Here is a 25945-nt window from a genome sequence, read left to right on the forward strand (position 1 = left end):
TACAGATAAGGAAAGTTCAGGCGAGTTAAGCAAAAGCAGCCTCTTTCCTTTTTTTTTTTTTTTTTAAACTCAGGGAAGTGTTGAAGTGTTCATGAAAGAAAATTCACCTGGAATTATGGTTCAGCTCTTGGGATATGTCATCTACCATGTCATTTTCTGATGCTTCGTGGGCCATGGCTTTGCAGAGTTTACAGGCCACCAGTGCTTTAGCCATAGCCTCTTCCCCATGCTGCCAAAAAAAGAGGGCCATCTTCTGACGCTTCATCAACACAGCCCAGACCATCAGCTCATGAAATGGGAAGGGGAAATGATTGATCTCAGGGTCATCCAAATCAATATCAACTTCTTCTTCTCTTTTTTTTGTTGTTTTCCTCCCTCGCCGCAAAGGGACATCATCCTGTGAGAATTGTAGAGGAATTTTTTTTCACTGGTGAAGGAACTGAATCAATTCACATAATGCATTGCAGTCAGTACCTGAGATGTCACACACATTCCCCGCACACCAGCCCCTTCTTCTTTTTTTGAGAAAATATTTAACACAGGAAAATGATGAAAATAGTATTGGTCCATGCACCATAATTAAGAAATCAGTAACCCCATACCTAAACATGGGGAAAAAGAGCTTCGGACTATCACTCTGAAATGTTCTTTCTCCCTAAGAACACAGAGCACAATCACACAATATCCAGAACCATTTTTGGAAAAGCCACCATTAAAATATAGCTAAGACTTCACTCCAAATCTAACATCTGTTCTAATGCCTCCACCTCGTTCCACTTCCAGAAGGTACAAATCCAGGGGATGTTCTGGTCTGCTGAAGAATCCCTCCCTGCTTATTCTTATGTTTTCTCCCTTTATCTTCTCACAAGAGTAGGAATCTCTTTTCTTCACTCCCATTCTACCTTTGTATCCCATGTTTATCCCTTTCTCCAGCTCTTTGTAGTTTCTATTGCCTTTAGTTTCTTTCCCATTTTAGCCTACTGCTTTTATCAGAGGAGCTGACCTGTTCTGTGGTGAGTCTGTGGACAGCAAAATGAAAGTTGTTGTATAAAATAAACAAACAAGAAAACACTACGATCTCCTTGAAGCATTGGAGTAGCCAAAAGTGTCAACAAACTGATAGAAATTTGGCCCATGTAAAGATTTCTGCTTCATTCTCTGCAACTGTTTAATTTCTCTGAACACATTTAAAAGTTACATAGTTATCTGACCAAAATTCTCCTTGGCCTGACAGATTGAAACACTTTCTTTGATTTTCGTGAAAAGAAAAATGATGCGTAGAGGGGGCAGAGCCTTCTTTTTGCTTGTCTATACGCTGCAGTTGTATTAAGAAATGTTTCTTAATCTGGCCCTTGTGTAAACAAGTTATCTGAATGAAAAATACAATTTGTGTGGCACATTTCTCATAGAAAACTTAAAAACAACTATTGGTGCCTTCATTACAGTGAATTTAAACATTATCTTGATATAGCGTATTTTTGCCAAAGAAGGAAAAGACATTAAGATTTATCACATATCGCCTACCTCCATTCCCAACAGTTTCAGGGCTTTTGGCTGTACAAAAAAGTTAGAAAAATGTTATTTCTCCCAGAATAGTGATGAAAAATTACAAATATATGTTTATACATACATACATTCACACATGCATAAGTGTTTAACATGTGACATGTAACATAATATAGAGTATATAATAGACAATGTCTAATATAGATAATAGATATGTAATGCAGTATAATATACATATTTACATCAAGCGAATAATTACATGTATATATTTCATTCAACCTTGACTTCGACCCTATTTCTCCAAAACATACTACAGAAGGCATACATTTGGATTCAAGTACAAATTATAGCTGGTTTGAGGCTGTTCTAGTGGAAAAGAGATAGGAATTACTGCTAAGGCATGAATGCATTTCTCTGGACTATATCAGTATCTTGGCCATTCCCCTGGCACACTTTTGTTGATGCTGTGGAGCTGCTCTCTATGTTGATTCACTACCTGTGGAATCACTATTCAAATGCTTTTCTTAATGGAGTGACTAAGGGAAGCAAGTCTCTTCTCTAAGGGAAACGGCTACAATTACTACCTTTCCTGTCAAAAGTGAAGAAGCAAAAAAGTTTGGTGAAACAAACCCATTCCAGGTGTTTGGCTGTAACCATATCACAGAGCTGTTGCTCTTTATAGCCACTTAGAACAATATTCAATAATACGTATTGCTAAAATCTGAACTGAGACAGGAAATGAAAATATGAGGTAAAAATACAGGTAATGAAAGAACTGCAGATCTTACTGGGAGCAGTTGAGCAGATTTTTCTTCATGTTAGATTAGGTCGGTGGAATTATGGACAATAATATGACAGTAAATATCTTTTATGGTTTAGAAAGGTGGTAAACTTACTTTGGATTCAAGGTACTGTAATCTATAGAACATGAAAACCACAAAACTACTGAACAGTGCTTTTGCTGTGAGTTCATTGACTCTGCTGGAGCTATATCCAGCCAATAAAGCCAATTTTGAGTTACAGGTTTCTTTGCCCTGATACCTCCAGGCCACAATCAAGATGATGAGCCAGGAGATAGGAAATGTGTCTATTTTTTTTTTTGACACAATTTTTTTTCAAGTCTAACTCAGGTGCCCTATGGTATTATTATTACTACAGGTCAAAAAACTTGTCTTTCAAAAGCTGTGGATACTCATAGTTGCAGATTTTAGAGCCAGAGGAGACTGTTTTATGTCTTGGGCTCACCAGGGCAGCAGAACCCAATAATTTTTTAATTAAATTCATAAAAAATGTAGCTCATATCAGTGGCTGGCTTGCAGTGTGTTGTGGTGAAATAACTGCTATGTACATAATGGAAATGAATCTGTAGACTGAATAGTGTATGCAAGTGGATCCCCCAGCCTGGAACCATCTAAGAAGCTATGGTAATTCCTGCCAGTGGGTGCAGTCATACAGGTGGCAAATAACTTGCTCCTTACCCTTTTGGGCCCAAATAAATTGTGGTACAGTGTTCTGAAGCGCTTCCGAGTGTAATTGCAGCGATATGCTCCTCCCATCAGGTACTCTATCACCAAACCAATGTCAATCAGACTTATCCGATAATCAGGAGGTAAATTTCCCTGCAGTGAATATAAGAAGGATGGTGGGGGAGGAATAAATGCCTGTTACTGGTGTTGTTAAATATACTTTTTAAAGATGTTAGAATAAAACAAATTAAATAGTTAAAAACAGGAATGTATTATTATGCTGGTTAATTAATTCACCTTAAAATAGATCCAACCGAAACCTGGATATTCTCGCTTGGAAAGAAGACATAAGTTAAATAAGAAGGTGAAGAACTTGATGGAAGTAACAGAAGATAACATCAGTACACAGTACTCATATTCTTCAGCTGGGGAAACAAGGAACACGACTGCAGAACAAAAAGCACGAGGATCAGCACACTTGAAAGTTCAGGCACAGTTGCTGGACTCTAGTCCTGCAAGATAGCACCTTTTCTGCACCATCTGTCCCCCACAACTCTTGTCCTAGCATCTCAATTCTTTGCTGGTATCTCTTCCGACTGCCTCATCTGCACTGCTGAGGCACGGTGAAGTGACATCATGTGATATCTTTTATTCACATGGAACCAGCTCCTGTGTGTGATCTTCCTAGCCTGCAGTGCTTCCTTCCCATGTTTCAGGAAAGGAAGGGCAGGAGGGACATCCACTGTAGAGGACTTACACAGTGTATGAGTTATTATTATTGCTAGTCACTAGAGGCAAGGAGAGTCTGTTAGCATTCGGTCTTAGACTTATGTACAGATAAACACTTATCTTTGCTTAAATTCCACACCTAGTATGAGGAAAGCATCTGTGTGTATCAAAGTAAGTATGAAAGTTGTAATAAACAAAATATCTGTGGCTAATTCTTTGGGGTTTTGTTCCAGAAGAAAACTACCGGCCTAGCAATTTTCCTAGATAGTCTCTCCTTGAACTCCCAACATATTTTACAGAAAGCCCCTCTAAGCATGGTAATCTTGCTACCTCATTTCTAGCAATACCAGGGAGATTTTCTCCCAAGAGGTGAACTGTGCTTGTGGCCAGGGTCATTAGCAGGATCCTGGAAAAGGCGTCTACATATTTGCTTTTCCATTTCTTTTCCTTTGTTATCCTCTGTTAAATATAATGTATATATACGTCTTCAGCATGCACCTTTTATTTTGAAGGGAAAAAGAATGATAAATATGTCCACGTCTTATTGCCCTCACTTTGTCAAATCCCTTGCACGTATATTCCTTCTTTTCACTGTCAACCGTGAAAATGGCAACATGAAGGTTATGAGTTCTCCAATACTTATGGCTCACAAAGCTATGAAGAAAGATCTCAGTAACAAATTGTCTTTTACTGCATATGAATCTGAGTCTGCCTTTCAGTTAACTAGGCATTTCTATTCTCCAGTGGCAATAAGCCTGATGTGACATCTAGGAGGCCAGAACATTTTCAGGGTGGGCTGGACTCACAGATGTGCTGCTAAAGCGCTCTTGGAGGTATCTGGCAATGGAAGAACAAAACCCCAGCATGGGCACATCAGCTGTTCTGTTCCCTCCTGGGAACTCCACAAGGAAAAGTGTGATCCCTTTACAGGAGGAAAGGGCTAATGGGAAAGGAATGCCCCCAAATGAAAGTTTGCCTCCTTCTCTAAATCGTTGCCTCTGAATTGTTCAGATGACAGTTTATGGTTCAACGAGCTGTTCCCTACCAGAAAAGAAGGCATGATTGAGCAAATTGTGAATGGGTCACTCAGATACAGAGCTCTCATTAAGAACCCTGTGGATTTACAGAACCCCCTCTGTCCTGTATGTCATTGTGCAAGAGATGTAACTACAAATTAAAGAAGGAAAGAGAGGTAAATTATCCTTCTGTGAACTGCGAGCAGTAGCCTTGGAAAAGAGAAAATTACTCTAATAAAAAATTAACTTGTATAGTCAACATTGCAGAAGGATCAGGAAATTGTAATTGTTAGCTTCAAACTCTTTCAGTCCACTGTAATAAAATAATCACATTTTCTATAATGATATACAGCACAGATTACAGTTAGCCTGTAGCTCTTTTTATGTGGTCATCAAAAGGAGGTTAGTAATTTGCATGCAGCAATTTTATGACTGCCATGTCTTGCTGGAAATATCTGCATGTCTGCAGATATCTGCCTGGCTTCTCTGCAGACGTGCTTATTAGATTCAGAGCAGAGAAACACTAATGGAGAGCAGATGGCAACTGGTTCTGCAGAAGAGATGAAATGGATGCAAAGACCCTCCTTCCTCTTCTACTTCAGCCAGGAAGAGCAATGTTTATTTCGCTCCCTGCTCACCATGGCCCAAACAGCACGCTGAAATGCTGATGAACGAGAGTGGGAGGTAGTGCTGTGGTGTACCATGGCTAGCAATGGGCTAGGGTTCAAAGGGACAGATCAACCAGATTTAGTGGCAAAAGGTGAGCTGCCAACTGTCTTTCATGTAACGTCCCTTAGCATATCCTTTTGCACTCTTCCTACTCTTGGCTAATCTAATGGGCAGGGGAATCACTACGGTTTGTAGGAATACGTATTAGCTTAGCTTATTTGAACCCAGTCATTTTTATTCTGAACTGTTTAATAATGTAAATCTAAAAATTAAATCTTACTAGTTTTTGTTTGTTTGTTTGTTTGTTGTACGCAAAATGTTGTTCTCTCTCCAGAATGCTTAAAGCAATGACAGTTTTATGAGAACAAGGATGAAGGCACTGGCAGAAGTGGGAGCTGTAGCTCCAAGACGGAGTTGTGGTTCTTCAACAGATTCCTGCCGTCTTACTATAAGACACTAAAACTGAATGCTCTGATATTATTAAGTGGCAAAAACTACTTGAGCAATTAAGAAAGCACAACAGGCATTAGGGTGCTGCATGTGTTATAAAAGCATGAGTTTCTTGATACAGTACTCCTGATTTCTAAAATTTCATAAGGGGATTTCGATAAAAAATTTCCAATAGAGTAACTTTAATAAAAGATGCATCTAAACCTCCCAGATAATATTGAAACACTTTACTGAAGAAAACTCACAAATTCACAGCAGAAATACACATATATATCGTTCCATGCTAACCCACAATTACTTTTCCAAAGCAGCCCTAGTAAAGCAAATCGGACCATCCTTGTGCGAGGGGTTATGGATGTGCCAATGCATTTACTGTATCAGCAAACATCTTGAACCACCCTGGCAGTGATGAATCTGCTTGTAAGTGAAGCACTGTGGTGCAAGTGGGCCAGAACCCCTCCAAGAACAGCAAAAATTTGGATGGGTTAATGCTAGTAGAGCGAAGGTAGTCAAGAATGACAGAGAAGAAGGTTTGATTTTTAGGTATGGTAGGTACCTCAGTTAATAATCAACTAACCTTTTAATATTGGGTCAAGCTCTTCAGTGCTAATGCATGATTCTTTTCCTGAAGAAAGTTTAACTTTAAACTGTAGCTAATCAATTATAGTATTTTTTTCTCTTCAAGTGTATTTCTATATTCAGCAGGCACGAAGCCTCTGATTTTGGATACTCAGGAAAAAATACTTTCAAAATTCTGTATATTGCTTGTTAATTCTCTAGAAATGTAGACATACAGTGGCATTCCAAAACAAAGAACTTTGAAAACTTATATCACCCCAGAGTGGGATTAAGATATATTGATTATATACCATTTTTGGGTTAAAGAAAAAATTCACCTGTTAACTTCTACTGATCTTCATTAGCTAGTCGAGCCACAGAAGGATTTTTAAAAGGCAACCTGTAGAGGCCAACCTTCACTGCCACACAGGCTGTCCAGCACGGCCACCGCTTCTTCCTGCCTAGGCGGGGGGCATGGGCTGGTATGGCCCAGGGCAGGCAGCCGGCCCTGCCTGATGGAGACTATACCCTCCGCAGGAGACGTCAAAAAGGCCATGAGGCAAACCACGCAGGAAGATTTGTCCCCATATGTAGTTATGGAATTGAGAGGACTGAAAAGAGAGATGAGCACCATTGTCTCTAAAGCGGAGTCATTAAGAAGTACTTTGTCTTGTTATACGCAGAAATAAAGTGCGCTGTGATTACTGTAAATTCTTTTAAGGCTGCATCTCCAGGTCTTTACAATATGCTGCCCAGGCTAACATTCTTCACAGTAGTATTTGGAAATCCAAAGAGAAAATAAATTGTTGTCTTATATGTTTGTGTGTGTGTGTGCACACATGGGTGTCTGTAAGCTGTCACAAAGAGGATGTGCTGATGTGACTTCCGTTGTTCAAATTCTTTATTAAGCAGGCAAGGTGGTCTTTCAAACAACCCCCACCCCCCCCAGTGACTTATATAGCTGTGTAATACAATAGCAGTAAATTAAATAAGGCTTCTATAATTTGTAAGCATCCATTCTGTACTTGAGAATTCACAATGAAGCAGATGTAAGTAACTTTTTATAGCATGCACCCTTTTAAATAGTGCAGGTTTTAAAATTGGGATGTATGCATAAAAAGCACAGATTATGCATATCCTTTAGGTGTTGTCTTAAGGTGACATAACTACATTTTTTGTATTTATAATTTGTGATACTGTAATTAAATCTGACAGGTTAGGTATCGGGCATCAAAATATATAGAAACTCAAAAAACTAGTATAGGCAGTGTGGTCTGGTTTTCATGCGTGGTGGGCCACTTAACTGTCAAATAGTGATGTCCATTAAGAAGTTATTTTGAAGGAGATGTTTTCATTTAAACTGCTGTCAGATCTGCTGACTGATTTACAGCTTGGTTGACTGGTAAGGGATCTGCTCAGATGGCAGGGCTATGGCGAGCTGTCACTTTTCTCCAAGTGAATCGCAGTTGTTCCTCATCACTAACAAAATAAGAAATACAGCCCCAGAGGTGCAGTTTTCTGACAAAGGTGCTAGGGGGCTGCACCAATCTGTTTTTAAAGCCCTTAGCTATTCAGTTAAGAGTACACATTGACTTAATCTAGTGGGAATTACTGGAGACTTTAGATACAGACAGAGGGAAGAAAGATGAGTTTATAGAAAAATGACCATCACATAACATTTAACAATCACTGTGTAACAAATAATGTCATTAAATACAATGTAAGCTTATTTAATGCCAAAGTCTATCAATATATACCTATGAGTACTGATCGTCTTTGCCTATTTTCATGGCTTTTTTTTCAAGAACTCCTTTAAAAATACATCTTTTGTTAGGGACTCAGGAAAACATGTCGATATTATTTAGTCAATCAACATACAAATTGCTGTGCCTTTGAAGGAGGACTCAGAAAGGTGATGCTGGGGGAGCGAAGGAGTTTAAAAGTTATTATATTTTAAAGTAAGAAGACAGATGATGCTTGTTTCAAACTCTTATAGGCACATAAATGACAGTGTATTTAGTAAAACAAAAATTCTGGTAACTTGGGCTTCAAGGGAAGTATCCAGTCTAAATGTATTCTAGCTTTACTCTGCTCCATCCGAGGGGATTTGTGCGTAAGAACAGTTTCAGCTTCTTCTGTAGCCATTTCATGCTTTCCGATGGTCACTTAATATGCTATATATAATTGAACAATGATGATGCCATGTAACACACTAACCAAAGAAAACCACCAGAACCTCCCTAAACGTAACTACTGATTATTCTGTAGCATTATTTAACACAAAGAAAATATATGAAGCATTGCCACTCCTCTCCCTTAGTTGCCTTTGATTGTGCTCAGCTGTCAGTGACAGAAGAAACAAACAAAACCTGTGCCCTTACAAAAAATCTCCATTACTTTTTCAGTCTTCTATCTAGTCCCATGTACAGAAATCTCCTTTCTCAAGTATTCTACCCTTGAGGTCCGAATTACGTAAAGTGCAAGGTTATAATCTGCACATGCTTTGGGAGAATATTCAAGCTGATGAGATCAGTTGCAGACTCAATCTCCTTGATTCATATATTTAGGGTATAAGGGATTTTCATTCACTGCTGCTGCTGTAACACTTTTAATCCTGAACACATTGCTAAAGGTATTTGGTATCTTCTGCCTGTCACTATACCTTTCTATGTTTCTGTCCTGCTGTCCTAATGGCTCTTTATAATTCAACATGCTTGAAATTAGCTTGCTAAGAGGGCAGAGAAAAGTTGCACTACTTCTTTTTGTATGTTTCCGCTGAGGAAGATGGCTACAACATACCACGCAACACAGAACAAGGAACGGTTTCAACAAACTGGGATCCAGCACAAGGATAAGGGCTATTTTACAGGCTTGGACTAGACTAACAACATGGAAATTAGCTTTGACAATAGTTGCAGGTATGGAAAAATACAAGTAATGGCATAAATCCACATGGTATGGAAGAGCCTACAATTATGCTAGCAGAAGCACTATTACCCAAGCATCTAAAACTACAGAGAAAGCAAGCCAAGTAACTTGCTAACTGTGCTTTGTATGCAAAAAGTTCATATTAGGTACATACAAACAGTACATTCTGTAATGGCAGGGGAGGGAGAAGGCTCTGACTGAAAGCTCATGCAAAACAGAGATTGTATCTAGCTACAAAAAGCAATGATAGCATTATCTCCAACCTACCGTCTATGGGACTCTTACCTTTTTGACGTCCCTGACTAGATGATATAGTGTGTTGGATGGTCCATGTCTCTGCAAAGGACAAACAAAGAAGAATAAAGTAGTTTTGTGCTGTCCAAAGACCTGCAAGGTGTAAATGCTGAAATGGCTTTCTCACTTTAGTAGTTCAAAAATCAGGGAACTGACAGCACTTCAATTGTACAGTGTTATCAATTAAAAAAAATAAAATCAATTACAAGAGTGTTATTTCACCTGACTTTTGCTTTGTACAAAATCCTTCAGTAAGAAAATCACAAGAACTGCCATACTGGATGAAAACTAAGGTCCTATATACCAGACTAGGCTACTGTCTTAGGCAAAGCAGGAGCCCAGCACAACATGCACAGCCTCTGGGAGAGAGTGGAAGGAAAAACAGATGCTTAAGTATCAGCCTTCCTGCACTTGGGATCTCCATTTCCACCGTTGGTGGCTCAGATAGGCCCTGAGCCCGACATTGCATCTAGCTTGTCTTATCTGAAAGCCACTACCAGCACGCAGTCTGTGAATTTGTCCAATCTTCTTTTCACTCCACCTGGCATGCAAAACATGCTGCAGCAGACTCCCACAATTTCATTTATATGTTATGTGCAGAAGTACTTTTTTTTTTCTCTTGCGTTTTTGACTGTTGCTGCTATTTTAAGAGACTTCTATGGGAGGTTTCCTTGGCTGTAACTGATGATAGATGAGACCACTGCATATGTGCAGAGTTAGTGTTTCCATATATACATTGTTCTGCACTTGCCAATGCTTAATTTTATGTAACTCCATCACTGAGCATGATGAGACTTTCCTGTGATTCTTCATATGCTGCTTCAGATTTGCCTACCCTGAGTAATGCCAAATCACCTGTAAACATTGTTCCTTCAGTAATTATTATTTTTCAGATCATCTCTAAACAGGTTGAACAGCAGTAGTCGCAGTACAGGGTCTTGGATGACCCTAGTTGTAATGTCCTTTTGTGGTGAGAACAGATCATGTATTCCTACTCTCTGTTTTCTATCCTTTAAGTAGTTTTTAAACCATGTGCCCCTTATCTTCTATGCCATGACAGCTAAATTTCTTTAATAACTTTTGAGGTTTTCAGATATTGTCAAACAGGTTTTGCAAAAACAGGTGGACGAAGTGCAACATCCTTATTTTCCTGCATGTTGACTTTAGAAACGGTACTAGATTTCTAAGGCCTAACATTTTCCTACAGAAGCCGGGTAAACTCTTTCTTGACATAAGATTGATCCCCTCATCTATTAATTCTATTCTTTACTGTATTTTTACAAATTTGCCATGGTAGAAGTTAGATTCACTGGTTTGTAGCTTCCCAGGTCACTGTCATGACTTGTGTTGAAATTTGATATTATTTAACTGGCCTCGTAATTTTTTTGGTGCTAAGGCTATTATGGATACATTAGGTCATATAATTGGTAGTTTAGGCATTTCACAGCCTGAGTCTTTTAGAACTCTTTCATTAATAATTTATAGTGATTTCTATAGTGCATAATATATTTGTTCAAAAAGGCCTTCTTTTAACTGCAGAACTGAAGACTGTCCTCAGACTTACTCCCTGTAAAAACTGACTTTGGGACACGAACTACAATGCTTATCTCTGTAGCAAGAAAGCTCATAGGTGTTACGTTCTTAATACATAGATGTGAGTTGATAGGCAAAGTTTAAGTCGATCAAAGATCAGATGGGAATCTGCCTCAAGGGTTGCATGGATACCTGTTCCTCTGTATTTTGCACAAATTTAATTAATTATTTTCATATTTGATATTTCCGAAAAGCTGACTTCTGGTCACCATCAGTGTGAAACATTTCTGGATAACAGCACTGTGTGGCAGCTTATGATGGCAGGGCTTTGAAAAGTACTGGCAGAAAAAAACTTTTTGAAACGGGCTATGCACTATATCACAACCTCTCTCCAACAGACAGAACTAGCAATCCTAAGAACTAGATAATGCTTTAAGTTTTTTTCCATACCACTTAAGTAATTTGAACTTATTGGTTTCTGTTGGTAGGCAATAATGATGTGAATGCTGGAATGTGTTTTGCAGTTGAGATATCAGAAGCAATTTGAACCTGTGCAGTTTTATGTTCATTTTAAGGGCAAAGATATAAAATTTGCAAACAGGCTTTTAAAAGTCCAAACTATCATTTTTGGAACATTCGGTCAGGACATGGGGAAGTCCTTCACTGCAATAGACCTCCTGAAATCATCAGATTTTGCCTTCAAATTCAGAATACTACCCCAAGAAGTTTGCTTCTATTTGTTTTCTAGTGTCTGAGTTTCAATAACAGTTGCAAGATTTTTCTGGAACCATAAGGTTTTATACTGTCAGGAGTCAGAGATCACAATCCTACAGGTCCTAACTTGCCAATTACTGTCTTCCAGTCAGTGCCTTCTGCCTAAATCTGTGGTCTATCATATTGGAATTACAATGACCAGAAATCAGCTGGTACTGTGTGGGGCTTAATCCATGTCTTACAAAATCTGTGCAGCAGATTAGGTGGGCAAGACACAGCATGTTCCATCATATGAGAGACGAAGCTAAGACACAATGTGGACTCCAACATGGAGAATTTCTGCAGCAGGTATTGGCTGCCTTGTGCATCACCATGTCATTGTAATACAAGTGGGAGCTAGAACAATGAACACAGAGGTAGAAAATTTGCCTTAGGTTGGCCCTACCGTATTGTACAATTCCTCTAGCCGGGAGATGGTGAGAAAACGATGCATGCTTACTCCATTTTCTATGAGTAATTTCACAAAATCCACTCTGTCCAACACCAGTGCATCCAGCATTGCTTGCTCAAGGGAGCCCACCTGCAAAGTAAGTGATTAATTCAGGCCATTCCTGGGCATTGCAGGCTGTACCCAGCTGGTCTGGTCACCCTGGCACAAGTAGGGAATCCTGACAAAATTCTGAGGGTTGCTGTGCCAAACTTAAAATGGGATAATCATAGTTTTAGTCTATATTAGTTTCTTTGATTCAGGGCAGCATTTAAAAAATGAGTGTCAGAGTGCTAAGATTAACATGCTCTAGGAAATACAGATTAGGACCAAGGAACTGGAACCCAGGAAACTGGTGACCACACCTCTAGACTATTCACCATCTCATTATTATCTTTATTTCTTGCTTTCCTGACAAACATTTTATTTATATTGGGTATATTTGTTACATACACGCACACTCTAATTCCATCTTTATTAGCTTTTCCCTCTGTTCGTGGTATGGAAACTCAGGGAAACTTTGACACCCAGGAAGCAGAAATAGCTTCACAAGTAGCATTTCTTTGAAGGGCCAAATGCAAGAGGTCTTCTTAAGCAAAACCTCTCCTTTTCCACCTCTTGCAGATTGGGGGGAGTTAGAAGAATGGGAAATTATATTATTATTATTTGCTTTTAGCTGGCAAAATGATTGCAGCTTGCTGCATTTATGTAAATTTTTGCTATGATGTGGTGATGGACCGATAAAAATAAGGGCAGTTTAGTACCACTAAAATCCATCCTATGTTTTGATGCATACTTATGTCCAATATTGAAGACAAGATAAATAGTCCTGTTCACTCCATGACTGAAAAGGCCAGGATTTTTGAAACTAGCTTTAAGGGGCAGCAGCTCCAGAAACTACATTTGAAGCAATGATATTTACACAGAAACTTTTCCTTTTGTTACATTTTTTCCACTGGGAGTTGTAAATGCTCATGCAATGACAGCATATGAAATTTTCATGACGGTGACAAAAGAAGTGTCACAGTAATGAATATTGCGATCCAATTAAAACTCCCAAATGAGGATATGGTGGGCTTTAAGGAGCTACAGGTATAGAGAGAGAGTCCTCCTTTTCTGGGTGACGTCGTCTACCGCGGTAAAAACTGCAGCACAAGTTGGGAGTTGACTACTCCTCCTCTGCCCCACACAGCACTCGATAACCCCTCTGTTTATAGCCCTCCCACTCCTGCAGGGAATCTCTGCCCACCCCACGGTACCCCCCAGGGCAAGGGTGCTGGCCTGGGAGCCCGTCCGTCCCCGCAGCCGGCAGCTGGAGCACAGGATGGGGCAGGGGTGAAGCAGGCAGGTTGATGCAGAGCAGCACGGGGCGCGAAATTAACACCAGCTCGGGTTTGGAGCCACAGCACTTCTGTGGTAACACTGCTGATCAGCTCTCGTGGTCCACTTGACGACCTCCAACATTTGTGCAGTGTATTTTTGACACCATCAAATTCAGTATTTGTATATAAAAGCATATTGCTTGAAGAGCAAAAAGTTGTTTTGCCTTTCCTTTAATTTATAGCCTAACATTGCAACATGGCTGTAAACAGATACTTGTTTCTCTCAGCTTGCAGAATCATTGCTTGGTAGTATAAATGTGTTGCCTCCTGTCTCTTTAAAGGCGTGGTCCCTCAGTGTTAAGGCATCGCTAGATGTCACCATTTCCTTCAACAACCGAACATACGAACATCTTTGTAACCGTGCCCGCCTTCAGCAGCAGTGAATGGGAACTTGGTGTTCGGCTGGGAGCATGACTCCGTACATTTTAAACCGTGTTAGAATCACCGCCGCCAACAGAATGGATTCAGTGTTGTGTACGGTTTAAAGTGTTTTCAGTAGGAGATGCTGTATATATACTGTACCGGCCACTGTTGCCCGTAAATAAAGATCTGACTGCGGGCGATGTCTACTCTGTTCCAGGCTAATGCTAGGCTCAGCTGGTCGGGAGCAGATGCATTAGCTCCTGCATATACAGACAGGGGTGCAGGGAGGAGGAGAAAAAAGAAACAAGACATACTTTAGACACAGTCAACAGACCACCATGGTAATTCTTCTTTGTCAAAAGTCTCACAGGTGTCCATGTCATTTCTGCAACTATCTCATATTAAAACCAAACCAAACCTTCCATTGTGCCTGTAATAAAATACTGGTTCTCGAATCTGAATCTATGGTTCACAGACTGTCTCATAAACATTAATTATTTCCTCACATTCCCGTTGAAAAGGTACATGTAACATCAGCGGCTGCAACTTGTGCTGGAGTGAACTGGCTTCCCTCCTCTCAGACAGGAAGCAAGAGCAGAAGCCGGGAGGGACACTGATCCAGCTGCAGGGATACGCACACACACACACACCTATGCACATGAATACACACATAGACACACACCTGCATCTAGCAATTACAAACAGGTTCAACTCACACAGACCCCGTCAATTTCAATAGTCGTGTATTATGCACATCCTCTATGTGTTCTCACCTGATAAAGTGGGGATCCTGCACAAGCATAGGAATTTCTCCTCTATTTGTACTGAGGGGTCTTGGAGGGACAAATTTCCCTTCACACATGTAATATTCATGTAAGAAAGCATACTATAAAGCTAGTGTCAAGGCTTAATATATCCAAATTAAATAACAAAATATGCAGATGATAAGATGGGTTTGGAGCTGTTTGTTTTTTGGAAGGGAGGGTATGTTTTTCCCTGTAGTTTTAATAGAAGCTGTGGGACATTCCCGCCCTGCTGTGTTTTTTAAATATTTCACTAAGGATTTAATAGTTATTAGCTGATTTGTAATAATAAAACAGTATTTGTGCTTCAGTGTCACAGGAAGAACTGGCCTGAATGAACTGATCAACCAAATAAACAAAGGGCGCTTTGACTTTTAACTACATTGCTGCTCGCAGTGGTTAGGTGATGTATAAGGGCTCATTTTTTAAAGGCCTCATACCTCCACTGTTTTCTTGTCTTTATTAATTCTTATACTGATATCATAGAGTGAGGACAAACAAGAGATTTTCATTACTTCAAAGCATTTCTGTCCCCATTTCAGCACTATTCAAAATCATGCACTGTTCCAGCTGAAAGTGGACTTTGAAGTTGAAGGCACAGAAAACATAAAGTGTAACACACTGGCTGCTGAAATTCTCTGTGACGGGTCAGTTCAGTAGACCTTTGGGAAACTTAGTCTACATTTTATTTTCATAACTCTCAACTTTGCAGTGAGTTCAGTGCCACAAAACTTTGCCAAATACTTGGCAATATCTAGAGCAATTATTTGGAAGATGGTGGACCGTAGATCATGCAGATCACTTTCTTTCATTTTATTACAGATAATACAGCTCTGATGAAAAGGTAGGTGATGCAGGAGCAGAATGATAGAAAGAAATGAAGAAAAGAAGAAAAAACAGTGAAAACAGTAAAAGACCTTTCTATGACTAAGAAGTAACAAGAACACCCCTTTGTGTAAGACACAGCTTCTCATTGCTATAGATTATGACATAGATGAAAGCTCTCACAAGAGACCTCATGGGGGATGCCAGGGACATCTGAACATTTCTGAGTTTCTTACACAAGCAACATGCAACATTCAAGAAGAAAAAATATTTACCTTTGGGAAGGGCAAAAATCACTCTACTGTTTTATTAATAAAAATGTGAAAAAATACCCACTGTTGTTATGATAATGTAAATTAAGTACAGAGAGCAAATAATGCTCCCCCCTCTTTCTGAAGCAAACAACAGATCCTCTCCAAATCTCTTTGGACCTCCTCCTTCCCACCCATGTGCCTGCAGGAGAAGCGAGAGCTTTGGTAGGTGCTTGGGCAAGCTGTCTGGTGACCAGCAGAGGAGGCACACGGATGAACTCTAAAATCCACGGGCAATGGTGGTGATCCCGCAGCCTGGCACCATTTTGCACGTTGATGGGGAAGCTCCACTGCCTGATCTTCCTAAACTGACTGCAGCCTACAGTCTAGGTAGCCAGGGGTGCAGCCTGGTTAGAAAACATTTTGGATCAAGACTGGATGAGATGGACTTGGGGAAGGAAGTGGGCTACTTACACTGCCCCTGCTTCAGCCAAAACTGAAGCCAAATCATAGAGGCTCTAAGCAAACATCTTCTAACTTCTAGCAGGGAGCCTTCCCCAGGCTGTGTCGGGTGACCTAGCTTTCCTGGGCCTTTCATGCTTTAGGAAGGACTCAGCTGTTGGATGAACACAGGGCCTTCAGATGATGTGAAAGAGCAAATGGCATGGGGCATGAGGCAGTGGCTGCATCTCCAGAAAGGCCCCCAAGCCCAGTAGTTCATCAGAATTGTTTTCTTTGACCATGGTTATTACTCCAAATACTGAGCAGAGGAGAAAGCAAGCCATGGTCAAACACCTGTCCTTCCCACCTCTCTCCATGGTGTTTAAGGCTGCCAGCAGTGGACAAATTTTCTTGTTGGTGCACGTACAGTCCTGGAGATGATGCTCTTCTCAGTGCTTGTTACCATAATGGTTCATCTCATTATCTCACAGAACAATGCAGGCATTTGGCACTTGAAGGAAATGTATGGTTTCTCAAGGGGTTGTTGTGCTTCAGGTCCAAACCAGTCCATCAGCTAGGGTGTAGACTGGGCAGTACAGGTCTGCATGCTGGGGCTTTGATGCACATGGTGGGATGGCTGCTCCCAGAGTAAGGTTTGTTACTGGAAAGCCTTTGCATCCTTCTCCCCTTTCCTGTCTTCCCTATGTGGTTTTCAGGTCAATGTGGATGACACTGGCATTACATAAGAGGAGAAGGAAAATAAAAGCTATAAAAGTTTGTACAGAGCAGCATATGGGCTGCGGATGCCATTTAATCAATTTTATTCCAGGATGGACTTATAACTTCTGACTCAAATCAAAAAGAAAGTATTCAGACTACTTCAGGTGGAATTCTATCCAGTGTTAAGAAGTAAAAATAATTCCCCTAATGTAAGAAAAACTCCCTAGAAGAAAAGTGAAGTGGGCTTTCTTAAGATACTGTCTCCTTTCAGTCATTTCCTTGATTGCATTTGGTGCCACAGAGCATGGATTTGAGTCAGTAAGAAGAATCCCATAAGTGACCTCTCTGAGGACTCATCTTGCTGATGAGTGTCACTGCAATGCACCCAAATCAAAGCCAAAGGATATTTGGGAAATAAAAAAATAAGGTAGAGTTAATAACCTACTGCTCTCATCATCTCAATACAAGCATCACACTGGAACAACTTCTTAGACCCTTAACAGTGTCAGTGGTGAGAAATAGCATTTCCTCTCTCTACACTTCTGTTTCACCCTGTTTTATGGAAAGAGTCTCTGCTTAGTTGAGTTGTATTATTTTAATTACTGTGGTATACTTACCGCTTTAAATAGTGTTTTAGGCAATATGATTAATATCTATGTAATGTTTACTCAGTATCCTGGTGTCTGGCTGAGCATAAGATATGTTCCTCAAAAGAATGTTTTAAGACAATATGACTAATGTCTGCAGTGGGACTCCTTCTTCCCTTCATATGCTCCTAGAAGAAAAGTTGCATTTGGGATGCAATGCATTGATTTGGTGGTATTTTATTTCAGTATAGATATTGCTGGATATAGGTAGGCAATGCAAGGATGGTGCGAACTTGAATGAACAAGAAGATCTGGGACAGTTGTTAGTTTCTGCAGGTGTTAGGTTTATGTTCTTAGATGGCCACCCAGGAGTGCTTGGATATATTGCATAGATTCTTCTGGCAAAAAGTCAGATGTTGTATCGAATATCTTGGACCAAAAATGCAATACTCCTTGATGATAAAGCCTGGGACCATAAGCTTGACTCTGTATCCTAGGTGAGCCAGCATACACATCAGACAATGAGTCGTGTCCTTGCAGGATCCCAGATTACTGAAGAGTTAGACTACAGGTTTTTATATGCTGGCTAACGTTAACTGTGATCAATGTAAACCTCTAAAGGATTCTTTTGGGATAGTCTATGATAATTAGTGTTCAGGAATCTGGAAAGCTGAAATGACACAAAACTGATCTATCTAGACAGAAATGGTTGTTGGAGACTCATTTCCACAGTGCTTCTAAGCATGTCAGTGTTCTCTCTGAATCATCATCTAAAGAAAAGAATTTGATTAGGGAAAATAGCAATTCAAAATAACTTTCTGCTCTGCATCTCAGCAGGTCTTAGGTTGTCTTCTGTTTCAGCAGCTCTTTAGTGAAAAGGCTGTGTTTCCACTGCATTTGCTACAAGCATCTTCCTGGCATTTAGCAAAGCAGTTGACAATAACAAAGCTGATAGCAACAACAACTATATAAGGGCTGTAACCAGATAATCTGGCCTAACTCTGGAATCCTTCTGTGTCAGTGATTTCATGGTTGGCAGACCATCACACTGTCTTTCAGGACCATCTGATACCACACGATGCCTGTTTAGTAAGTGTGATTCATGACTTCTTCACAGGCTGGTAAGTATGCAGGGACATCAGATCTGCATTAGCCTAACATGGCTTATCTCAGAGGGTTAGATGGCAGTAATATTACAATATGCATATACCACACAGTACCTCTTTCCCAATGCTAACAATTGCACTGGGAAGGCTTCTGGAGCACCAGCTGAAAGATGGCTGGTGCTGCCAGTATGCTCCAGACATTGCAACAGCTTTGTGAACTAGGATCCTTGATGCCACTTTCAAGAAAATTATATTTTAGAAAATCTCCATATGCTGTCTTTAGCTTCCCTGTCATATGCCTTCTGCTCAATTAGCAGCTGCAAAAGGACAAAATCCGTTACTGTTTGAGTTCCAACTGTTCAAGTTAAGAGAGCACAAACAGTTAAACTATACCAATAAATTTACTTGCTACAAATTCATGCAATTGGAAACTTACTTCCCACATTTGCATGTCTCTCAAAATTAAAAAAAAAAAAAGGAATTCACAAGCCATATGCTGTTGTGACATCCATGCAATGTAAATTGATAACCAGTTTGGATGCCATTCCCTAGTTTATTGGAGACCGCTTCCAAGAAAGATAGATCTGCTGACAAGATTAAACAAGTGACTCATGAAAACAAACAAGGAAATAATCTCTTATATTCAGTGCAGAGTTTGGGGCTTGTGGAATATCCTGTTCAGGAGAGTTCCTGCATTGGCAGTGTGCCTGATATGGGTTTAAAAAGAGACTAGCTCATCGCAAATTTTACACAGCAAGCAGGAAATGATTCTTCATGTTTCCCAATCCTTGTTCTCCTCCTACTCCCTGAAAAAATCACTCACACCAGGGTGGGATTAGTAATTAGCTGGTATGTGCCTTGAATACTTGCCTTGAATACTGGCTAGCAAGAACTGCAAAATCCTCATCAGTGAGACTAAGAAAAAGTAACAAATAATCACTCACCAGTTTCACGCTTTTCTCTGTCCCCATTTCACACAGTGCTGAGGAGGAAAGAGATTAATTCCTGAATCTAAACTTATGAATTTCAGGATAATTCAGACCCAGTCTTCAAATCTGCTTACTAGTAAATCAATAGAAAAGTGGTTCATCATTGCTACCTTAGATTTCTTGATTTCATGAAAAATCCAACTATCCAGCAACCTGATGGAGTATATTTACAGAAAGGCATTACTTCTTTCATGGTGGGCCAGAGCCTTTGTTCAAAGACATGGTATGAATGAGGACAACTGACTTGCCTGAGAGAAGAGATCTCATCTTTGCACATGTTGATTAAAAAGTTAATTGGACTTTCATTTGTTGTGATCAAAACACTCAGATTAACAAGAGGCATCTGATAAACATAATCTTCATTGAATACCTTCATAATCAGAAAGTGCTGAGGAGCAGGGAAGATGAGGTATAAGTTTTAGTTCCTCTGGCTCTTGAGCAAGACACAAGTGCTGCTGCCCTCAGCAGATTACGAAATCAAGATTGTCAGACAAGCATGAAAGGAGATGTCAAAATTACTTACACAGATCCAGGCACTTTCTGAGCTAACAACTTACACAGATCCAGGCACTTTCTGAGCTAACAAAAATTCACTACAATGCCTTGCACTACTATTATGGAGAGGGAACGTAATTTTATTTTATTAAGGAGATGATGGGACTAATTAGGCACTTGAAAATGGATATTCCAGATCAGAGAGGACTACTCATATACCCGAACTGCAAACATAGTACAGTTGCTCATGTAAATACTATAAAAGCACTTTTCAAACAGAAAACAATCGCTCCCAGGCCTATGATTTATCTTCTTCAGCTTTCAAAAGGCAGCTTTCAACATGGTAAAAGACTCCAGGGACCTATGATGGGATTCAGACCTTGAAAATATACCTAGAAAAAGTGGAACCACAACTTTAAGACAATCTGTATCTTACTAATAGAAATAAAGAGCAGTAGTTTCAGTCATTGTCTTAAGAACAAATGTGAAAAGAACACTTTACACTGAGGATAATGAAGGAACTAGTTATATTTAAGATAAAAAATGAAATCTGCAATTAAAATATTTTGTAAGGATAGAAAAGAGGAATTTGGTGATGAATGCAATTCTTGTTCCTTGATTTGAATTAATTTATTTTTCCTTTCTTCACCTTGATTTGTATAGTTTCTGTGTGAAGACGTCCAAAATGCCTTCAGATTTAATTATGCAGATCGCTAAAACTTGTTACCTCAGGATAGCAGCAAAATAGTCACATTACATGCCGGACAAACAACTCGTATCTTGATCTAAATGAGCAAAAGAAGTGGAGAAAGCAATACTACAGAAGCCTAAAGAAACAAAAGCTAGTGGAGCAAAATAATTCCAGCTCATTTCCTTGGCTGGTCACTATCAGCTTGCAATCATACTTTTGAAGTAGCCAGTGCTTGTTTATCCCTCCTGCTCAGAATTTTGTTTTAAATGTTTGAAGTAATATTTTTGAAATGAGATTAATAATTGTGTGAAAGGTAAAATAGTATTTTGCTTGGTTAGGTGAAAGTTACTCAGGCCTTCTCCCTTTTTTCTTCATATTGCTTTTGTGAGCCTACACAGGAAGAAACTGAGAAGAAAACTGAGCCCTGGAACGAGCAAGAATAAATCCCATTACCTTTTGACTCATATTCAGGTCTGCCACATGGCATTATGTACCCTCTTATGCAGGTGTGGGGGTGGTAATAGCAAGATGACAACTGCTAAAGAGTCTCATGAAACATAATTTTCCCAGTCACCTTTGGAAGTCCATTCCCTAATGTTTCTTAGATTGCTCTTTAAAATTGTTTGGAATGTCTTATTCTCTGTTTCTAAAATCAGTATGGCCTGTACTACATAGCACAAAACAGTCCAGTCTGCAACAAGATGACCATGGTGATTGAAACATGCAATTTGTGAAAATTCCATTTGGGGAAATACCACATAAATGGAGGGTTAGAACCTCCCAGCCCTTGCTTAGGTGAGTAATCCTTCATCGGTTAAGTACATGTGCTTCAGAGTCTTAAAAATCTCATCTATTTCTGTATTTGCAAGCAGACATTAAATTGCCTGATTATTTCATATACCCAAGGGAGCCAAGCTATATGGTGTGTCCCAAGACCAGGGTTTATAATGAACTGTAGCAACAGCAGACTTATTTTAAGACAATCTTTTAAGAGTATAAGTGTAACATGTAATGGCTTAGAAAGATTTAGCGACCTGGAAAATTTAAAATTAAACCCCCTACCACCCCAATAGCCAAGTTCTTAGCTATACTAGTGGGGGCTGGGAGTCCTACACAGTTCCCAGGCTTTCCTAGGGTGACTGTGGATAACACTTTACTTTCACAGTAGTGCCAGTTTCCTCTAAAGAGAGATAACCTCCTTTTGGATGTTCTACTAACTACCAAGGCAATCTAAGTCTAAGAAGTTCTTTGGTTGTCTTCTTGTGAGTACTAATCTTCTTTCTCAACTAACCAGTGGGGAGTCACCACTGATGTTTCTTGCAAGGCGTTAGCGATTGTGGGTGCGGAATAAAAATGTAGAAAGGAAAAACAGTAGCTATTTAAACATTAAAGAAGGAGCTGGTTTTGTAATAAAGCAGTTAGAGCAAAAAGCATACTTCAATTTCACGGTACAAATTTACCATCTTGATATGGTAGATATCAGGTAAATGCAGGTTTCAGCACTGCAGACACACAGAGTTAATCCATTTGGATTGATACAGACTCACTGTGGAGTGAAACTCCATTACCTTTTAGTAATGCTGTCAGGATAGCTAAATCAATATCCTGGTGTCCTTCCGATCCCATGCGAAATACTGTGATCTGAAATGTTAAAAGACAATGCTGTTATTGAAACCAGAGTAATTTAAAAAAAAATAAAATAATTAAATCAGGGCAGCATCATTTGCATCTCAAAATGTCCTGATGGCTACAAGATGAACTTACGTCATACATTTTATGAGAAGCTTATTAGATAGTATTAACACAGTATTTTTTGTGAGACAAAATTTGCTGAGGATAGAAATTGTATTAATGAGCATATGGAAGAAAAGTCTTCAGTGATACTTACAGGGTGAAATTAGAGATGAAGGAATGTTTTTGTATTACAGTAACATTAGATTAAGTGTTCCCAATACATTACTAGGAGGAACTAGGTGTTTATAGCTTGTGGACCTCATTCGTGGCATATGGCATTGAATAAGAATTTTTGACTGAAATTAGCAACCTATTCAACCTCATGATTTTATACAGCAGAAAGTTAGATAAATAATCTAAGAATTAGGCTTCTAACAGGTCCAGGAACGTCTTTAGCCATGTGTGGTCAGTGACCTATCACTGTAAGATCTAAGCTTTGCGGCACTAAGGTCAGATACACAATTCATACAGAATGAGAATGAATACAGTGGGGCTGTTCTTTCAAGCCAGTTTCACTCTTGGTTAAGACTGCACTGAAACATATAGAAGTGTAAATCCCCTTGCTCCTTTTGTTGTCATGGCAATAGCTGCTCTTGGGCCTCTGCTTCTTGTGAAGGAACTAAGACTGCAGCTCTTTATTAGTGCCTTTCCTTTACTAATGAAATCTATGTCACCATTTTGATCTGAATACCTGTTATCTGTTTTTCTTTTTCCTTTTATCAGTACAGACTGCCTCAATTGTTTTTTTAATTCAGTGATACCTTTAATTAGGAATTGTGTAAACATATTTTACACTCATATTCAGCAGCATATGTTGTCCCCACATTCCTAGATTTGTACTCATACAGCACCACTGAGCTGCAGCCGCATCTGGGATAGAGGTCAGCAAACTTCAGGGCACAAAGAACAGTCTGCCGTGACGGGGAAAGGAGATATATAAAGTGGTCAAGGCTAAGACAACACTTTATTGACAACCTTTAGTTTGCCAGCTGAAATAGCCTTGCAGAGGGTACCCCAAGAAACCCAGTGTAGCCTTCCTGTAGTACCTATTCCACCTTCATCGACCCTAGAACTCTACGGGGTTCAAGGGGAGGTAAGAGACTTTGGCATCAGCGACAGTAGTACAGCATGGCTGTAGACAACACTTTATTGACAACCTTTAGCTTGCCAGCTGAAATAGCCTTGCAGAGGGTACCCCAAGAAACCCAGTGTAGCCTTCCTGTAGTACCTATTCCACCTTCATCGACCCTAGAACTCTACGGGGTTCAAGGGGAGGTAAGAGACTTTGGCATCAGCGACAGTAGTACAGCATGTTAGAGAGGCAAACTGGATGAAGTAATAGGAAACTGGCTTAGCTCAATTAGTCAATTGATTTAGATGATGCTTAAAACAATTAATGTGAGAAACCATTTATGTGAGGTGTCCTCCCCAGTTAAAGCAGACTGTTTTCAAATTAGTCGTAATTTGACCTTTCAAAGTATTCCTGAGACAAAGCATAAATACTGCAAATTATACTTTAACAATCTATTTTCTCTCTCCCCCTGGAATCTATAGATGTTCCTGGCAAACCACTTTACGTCTATTCCCATACTGCAAATTTTAGAATATATAGCATAGACTAGACTAGACTAGACTAGACTAGTTCCAGTTGGAAGGGACCTACAATGATCATCTAGTCCAACCGCCTGACCACTTCAGGGCTCACCAAATGTTAAAGCATATTATTAAAAGCACTGTTCAAAAGCCTCTTAAACACTGTCACCCGTGGGGCATTGACTACCTCTCTAGGAAGCCTGTCCCAGGGTCTGACCACCCCCTTGGTAAAGAAGTCTTTCCTGATGTTTTTCCTGATGTTTTTCCTAATGTTTTTCTTATCTCCTCAATGACCGGCAAAGAAGCTTTCTTTGCAGTGCAAGAAGTCTGCTCTTCTGACCAGTACAGCACAGGTAACGTGGGTAGAAATACACATTACTACGTATATCTCATCTCAAAACACAATAAAAACGTAAGCTGATGAGATCAGCCCCTCTACTGTACATGCTCATGAAACACTTCCCATGCCACAGATGACGAACTGTACCACGGAGGTTAGCAGCCAGGCAGGCAGGTCAGAAGGCAGAAGGAAGAGAAAGCCAGTGAGAAAGAGGAACATGTCCCTTCTCATGATCAGCTCTGGCAGGTGCTGACAATACGCGGGTGAATAGTGTTGCCACATAACAGTCTGATCATAGCTTCCTCACAACGCTTGGAGATTTCCTACACAATTTGGCAGCCATAGGAATCTCCACAGCACTGAAGGACAGCTGTGACAAGCTGGCAGGCAGATCAGCTAATGCTAATGAGACACTAATGAGTGCTTGGTGCCACCACCACATGGCAAAATGCCCTTCTCCTTCTTTAAGGCCAAAGGTGAAGCAGTCTGCACATCGGGGACTGAAAATACTGAACAACAAGAGTTCAGCGGAAGAGCAAAGTACATCTCAAACACACATCCAGTGAACTCACAGCTTAATTAAAAAGCATCATATAAATTGGAAGCACTGAACAGCTTATCACCACAGGAAGACCAAGGGAAGCACTTTGCATATGTTGGACCACATATAACCCTAAATTTCCAATTTCTCTTTCATCTCTCTTCCCTGCATGCCTTAGCGAAATAAATCCACTTCAGGAGTACAAATTGCTGCTGTATTAACAATAAAATAGAACTATGTGATTTAGTTACATTAGAATAAAAAGGCTGTCTTTCCACAGTAACTGCTACTTTATCATTATTTTTAAGAGGTCTAGCATAATTCAAGTAGTAAAATAAAGAAAAAAAAGTCAAGTAATTGGGAAAAAGATGGAAATGGAGAGTGCTCAGACTCATACCAGAATTATTATAATTTTGGGTGTCATGCCCAAGACTGAACTAGAATTTTAGACAGAACAAAGGCAAAATATCATGCCGCTTCATTTCAAAATGCTGCAATGTTAGTAGCTCAATGACTCAGCTGATATTGTGCCCTTGCACCTGTAAGGTGGTAAATGGTAAACAGATATGTTCAGTCTTTCCTTATGGTTTAGGTTAACTGTAACTATCCATAGCTGTTTTCTGTCTGTGATGGATGCACTCCTCCTGTTTGAGCTAACTGAACTTTGGTCCAAGCAGATGCTCCTGATCAAAGTTAATCCTATCATGTGAGACTACCTGTGAGAACTCAGCGCC

The 25945-nt window shown here is 39.8% G+C and overlaps 1 protein-coding gene across 1 annotated transcript in view; it reads right to left on the reverse strand.

The window, feature by feature from the left end:
• The window catches only part of TRPM3 (transient receptor potential cation channel, subfamily M, member 3), a gene marked incomplete at its 5' end in the record, with an annotated part of 67107 nt that extends 44463 nt beyond the window's left edge, over positions 1 to 22644 (reverse strand). The window contains 8 exons of the mRNA XM_009704806.1: positions 108 to 397; positions 1525 to 1554; positions 2985 to 3125; positions 3270 to 3305; positions 9608 to 9658; positions 12309 to 12443; positions 14255 to 14355; positions 22572 to 22644. Coding sequence (XP_009703108.1) covers positions 108 to 397; positions 1525 to 1554; positions 2985 to 3125; positions 3270 to 3305; positions 9608 to 9658; positions 12309 to 12443; positions 14255 to 14355; positions 22572 to 22644 — 857 coding nt within the window. The remainder of the gene's footprint in view (positions 1 to 107; positions 398 to 1524; positions 1555 to 2984; positions 3126 to 3269; positions 3306 to 9607; positions 9659 to 12308; positions 12444 to 14254; positions 14356 to 22571) is intronic.
• Positions 22645 to 25945: the final 3301 nt, after the last annotated feature.

This window comes from Cariama cristata, unplaced genomic scaffold (genome assembly GCF_000690535.1).
Source record: "Cariama cristata isolate BGI_N322 unplaced genomic scaffold, ASM69053v1 scaffold10917, whole genome shotgun sequence".
NCBI lineage: Eukaryota > Metazoa > Chordata > Aves > Cariamiformes > Cariamidae > Cariama > Cariama cristata.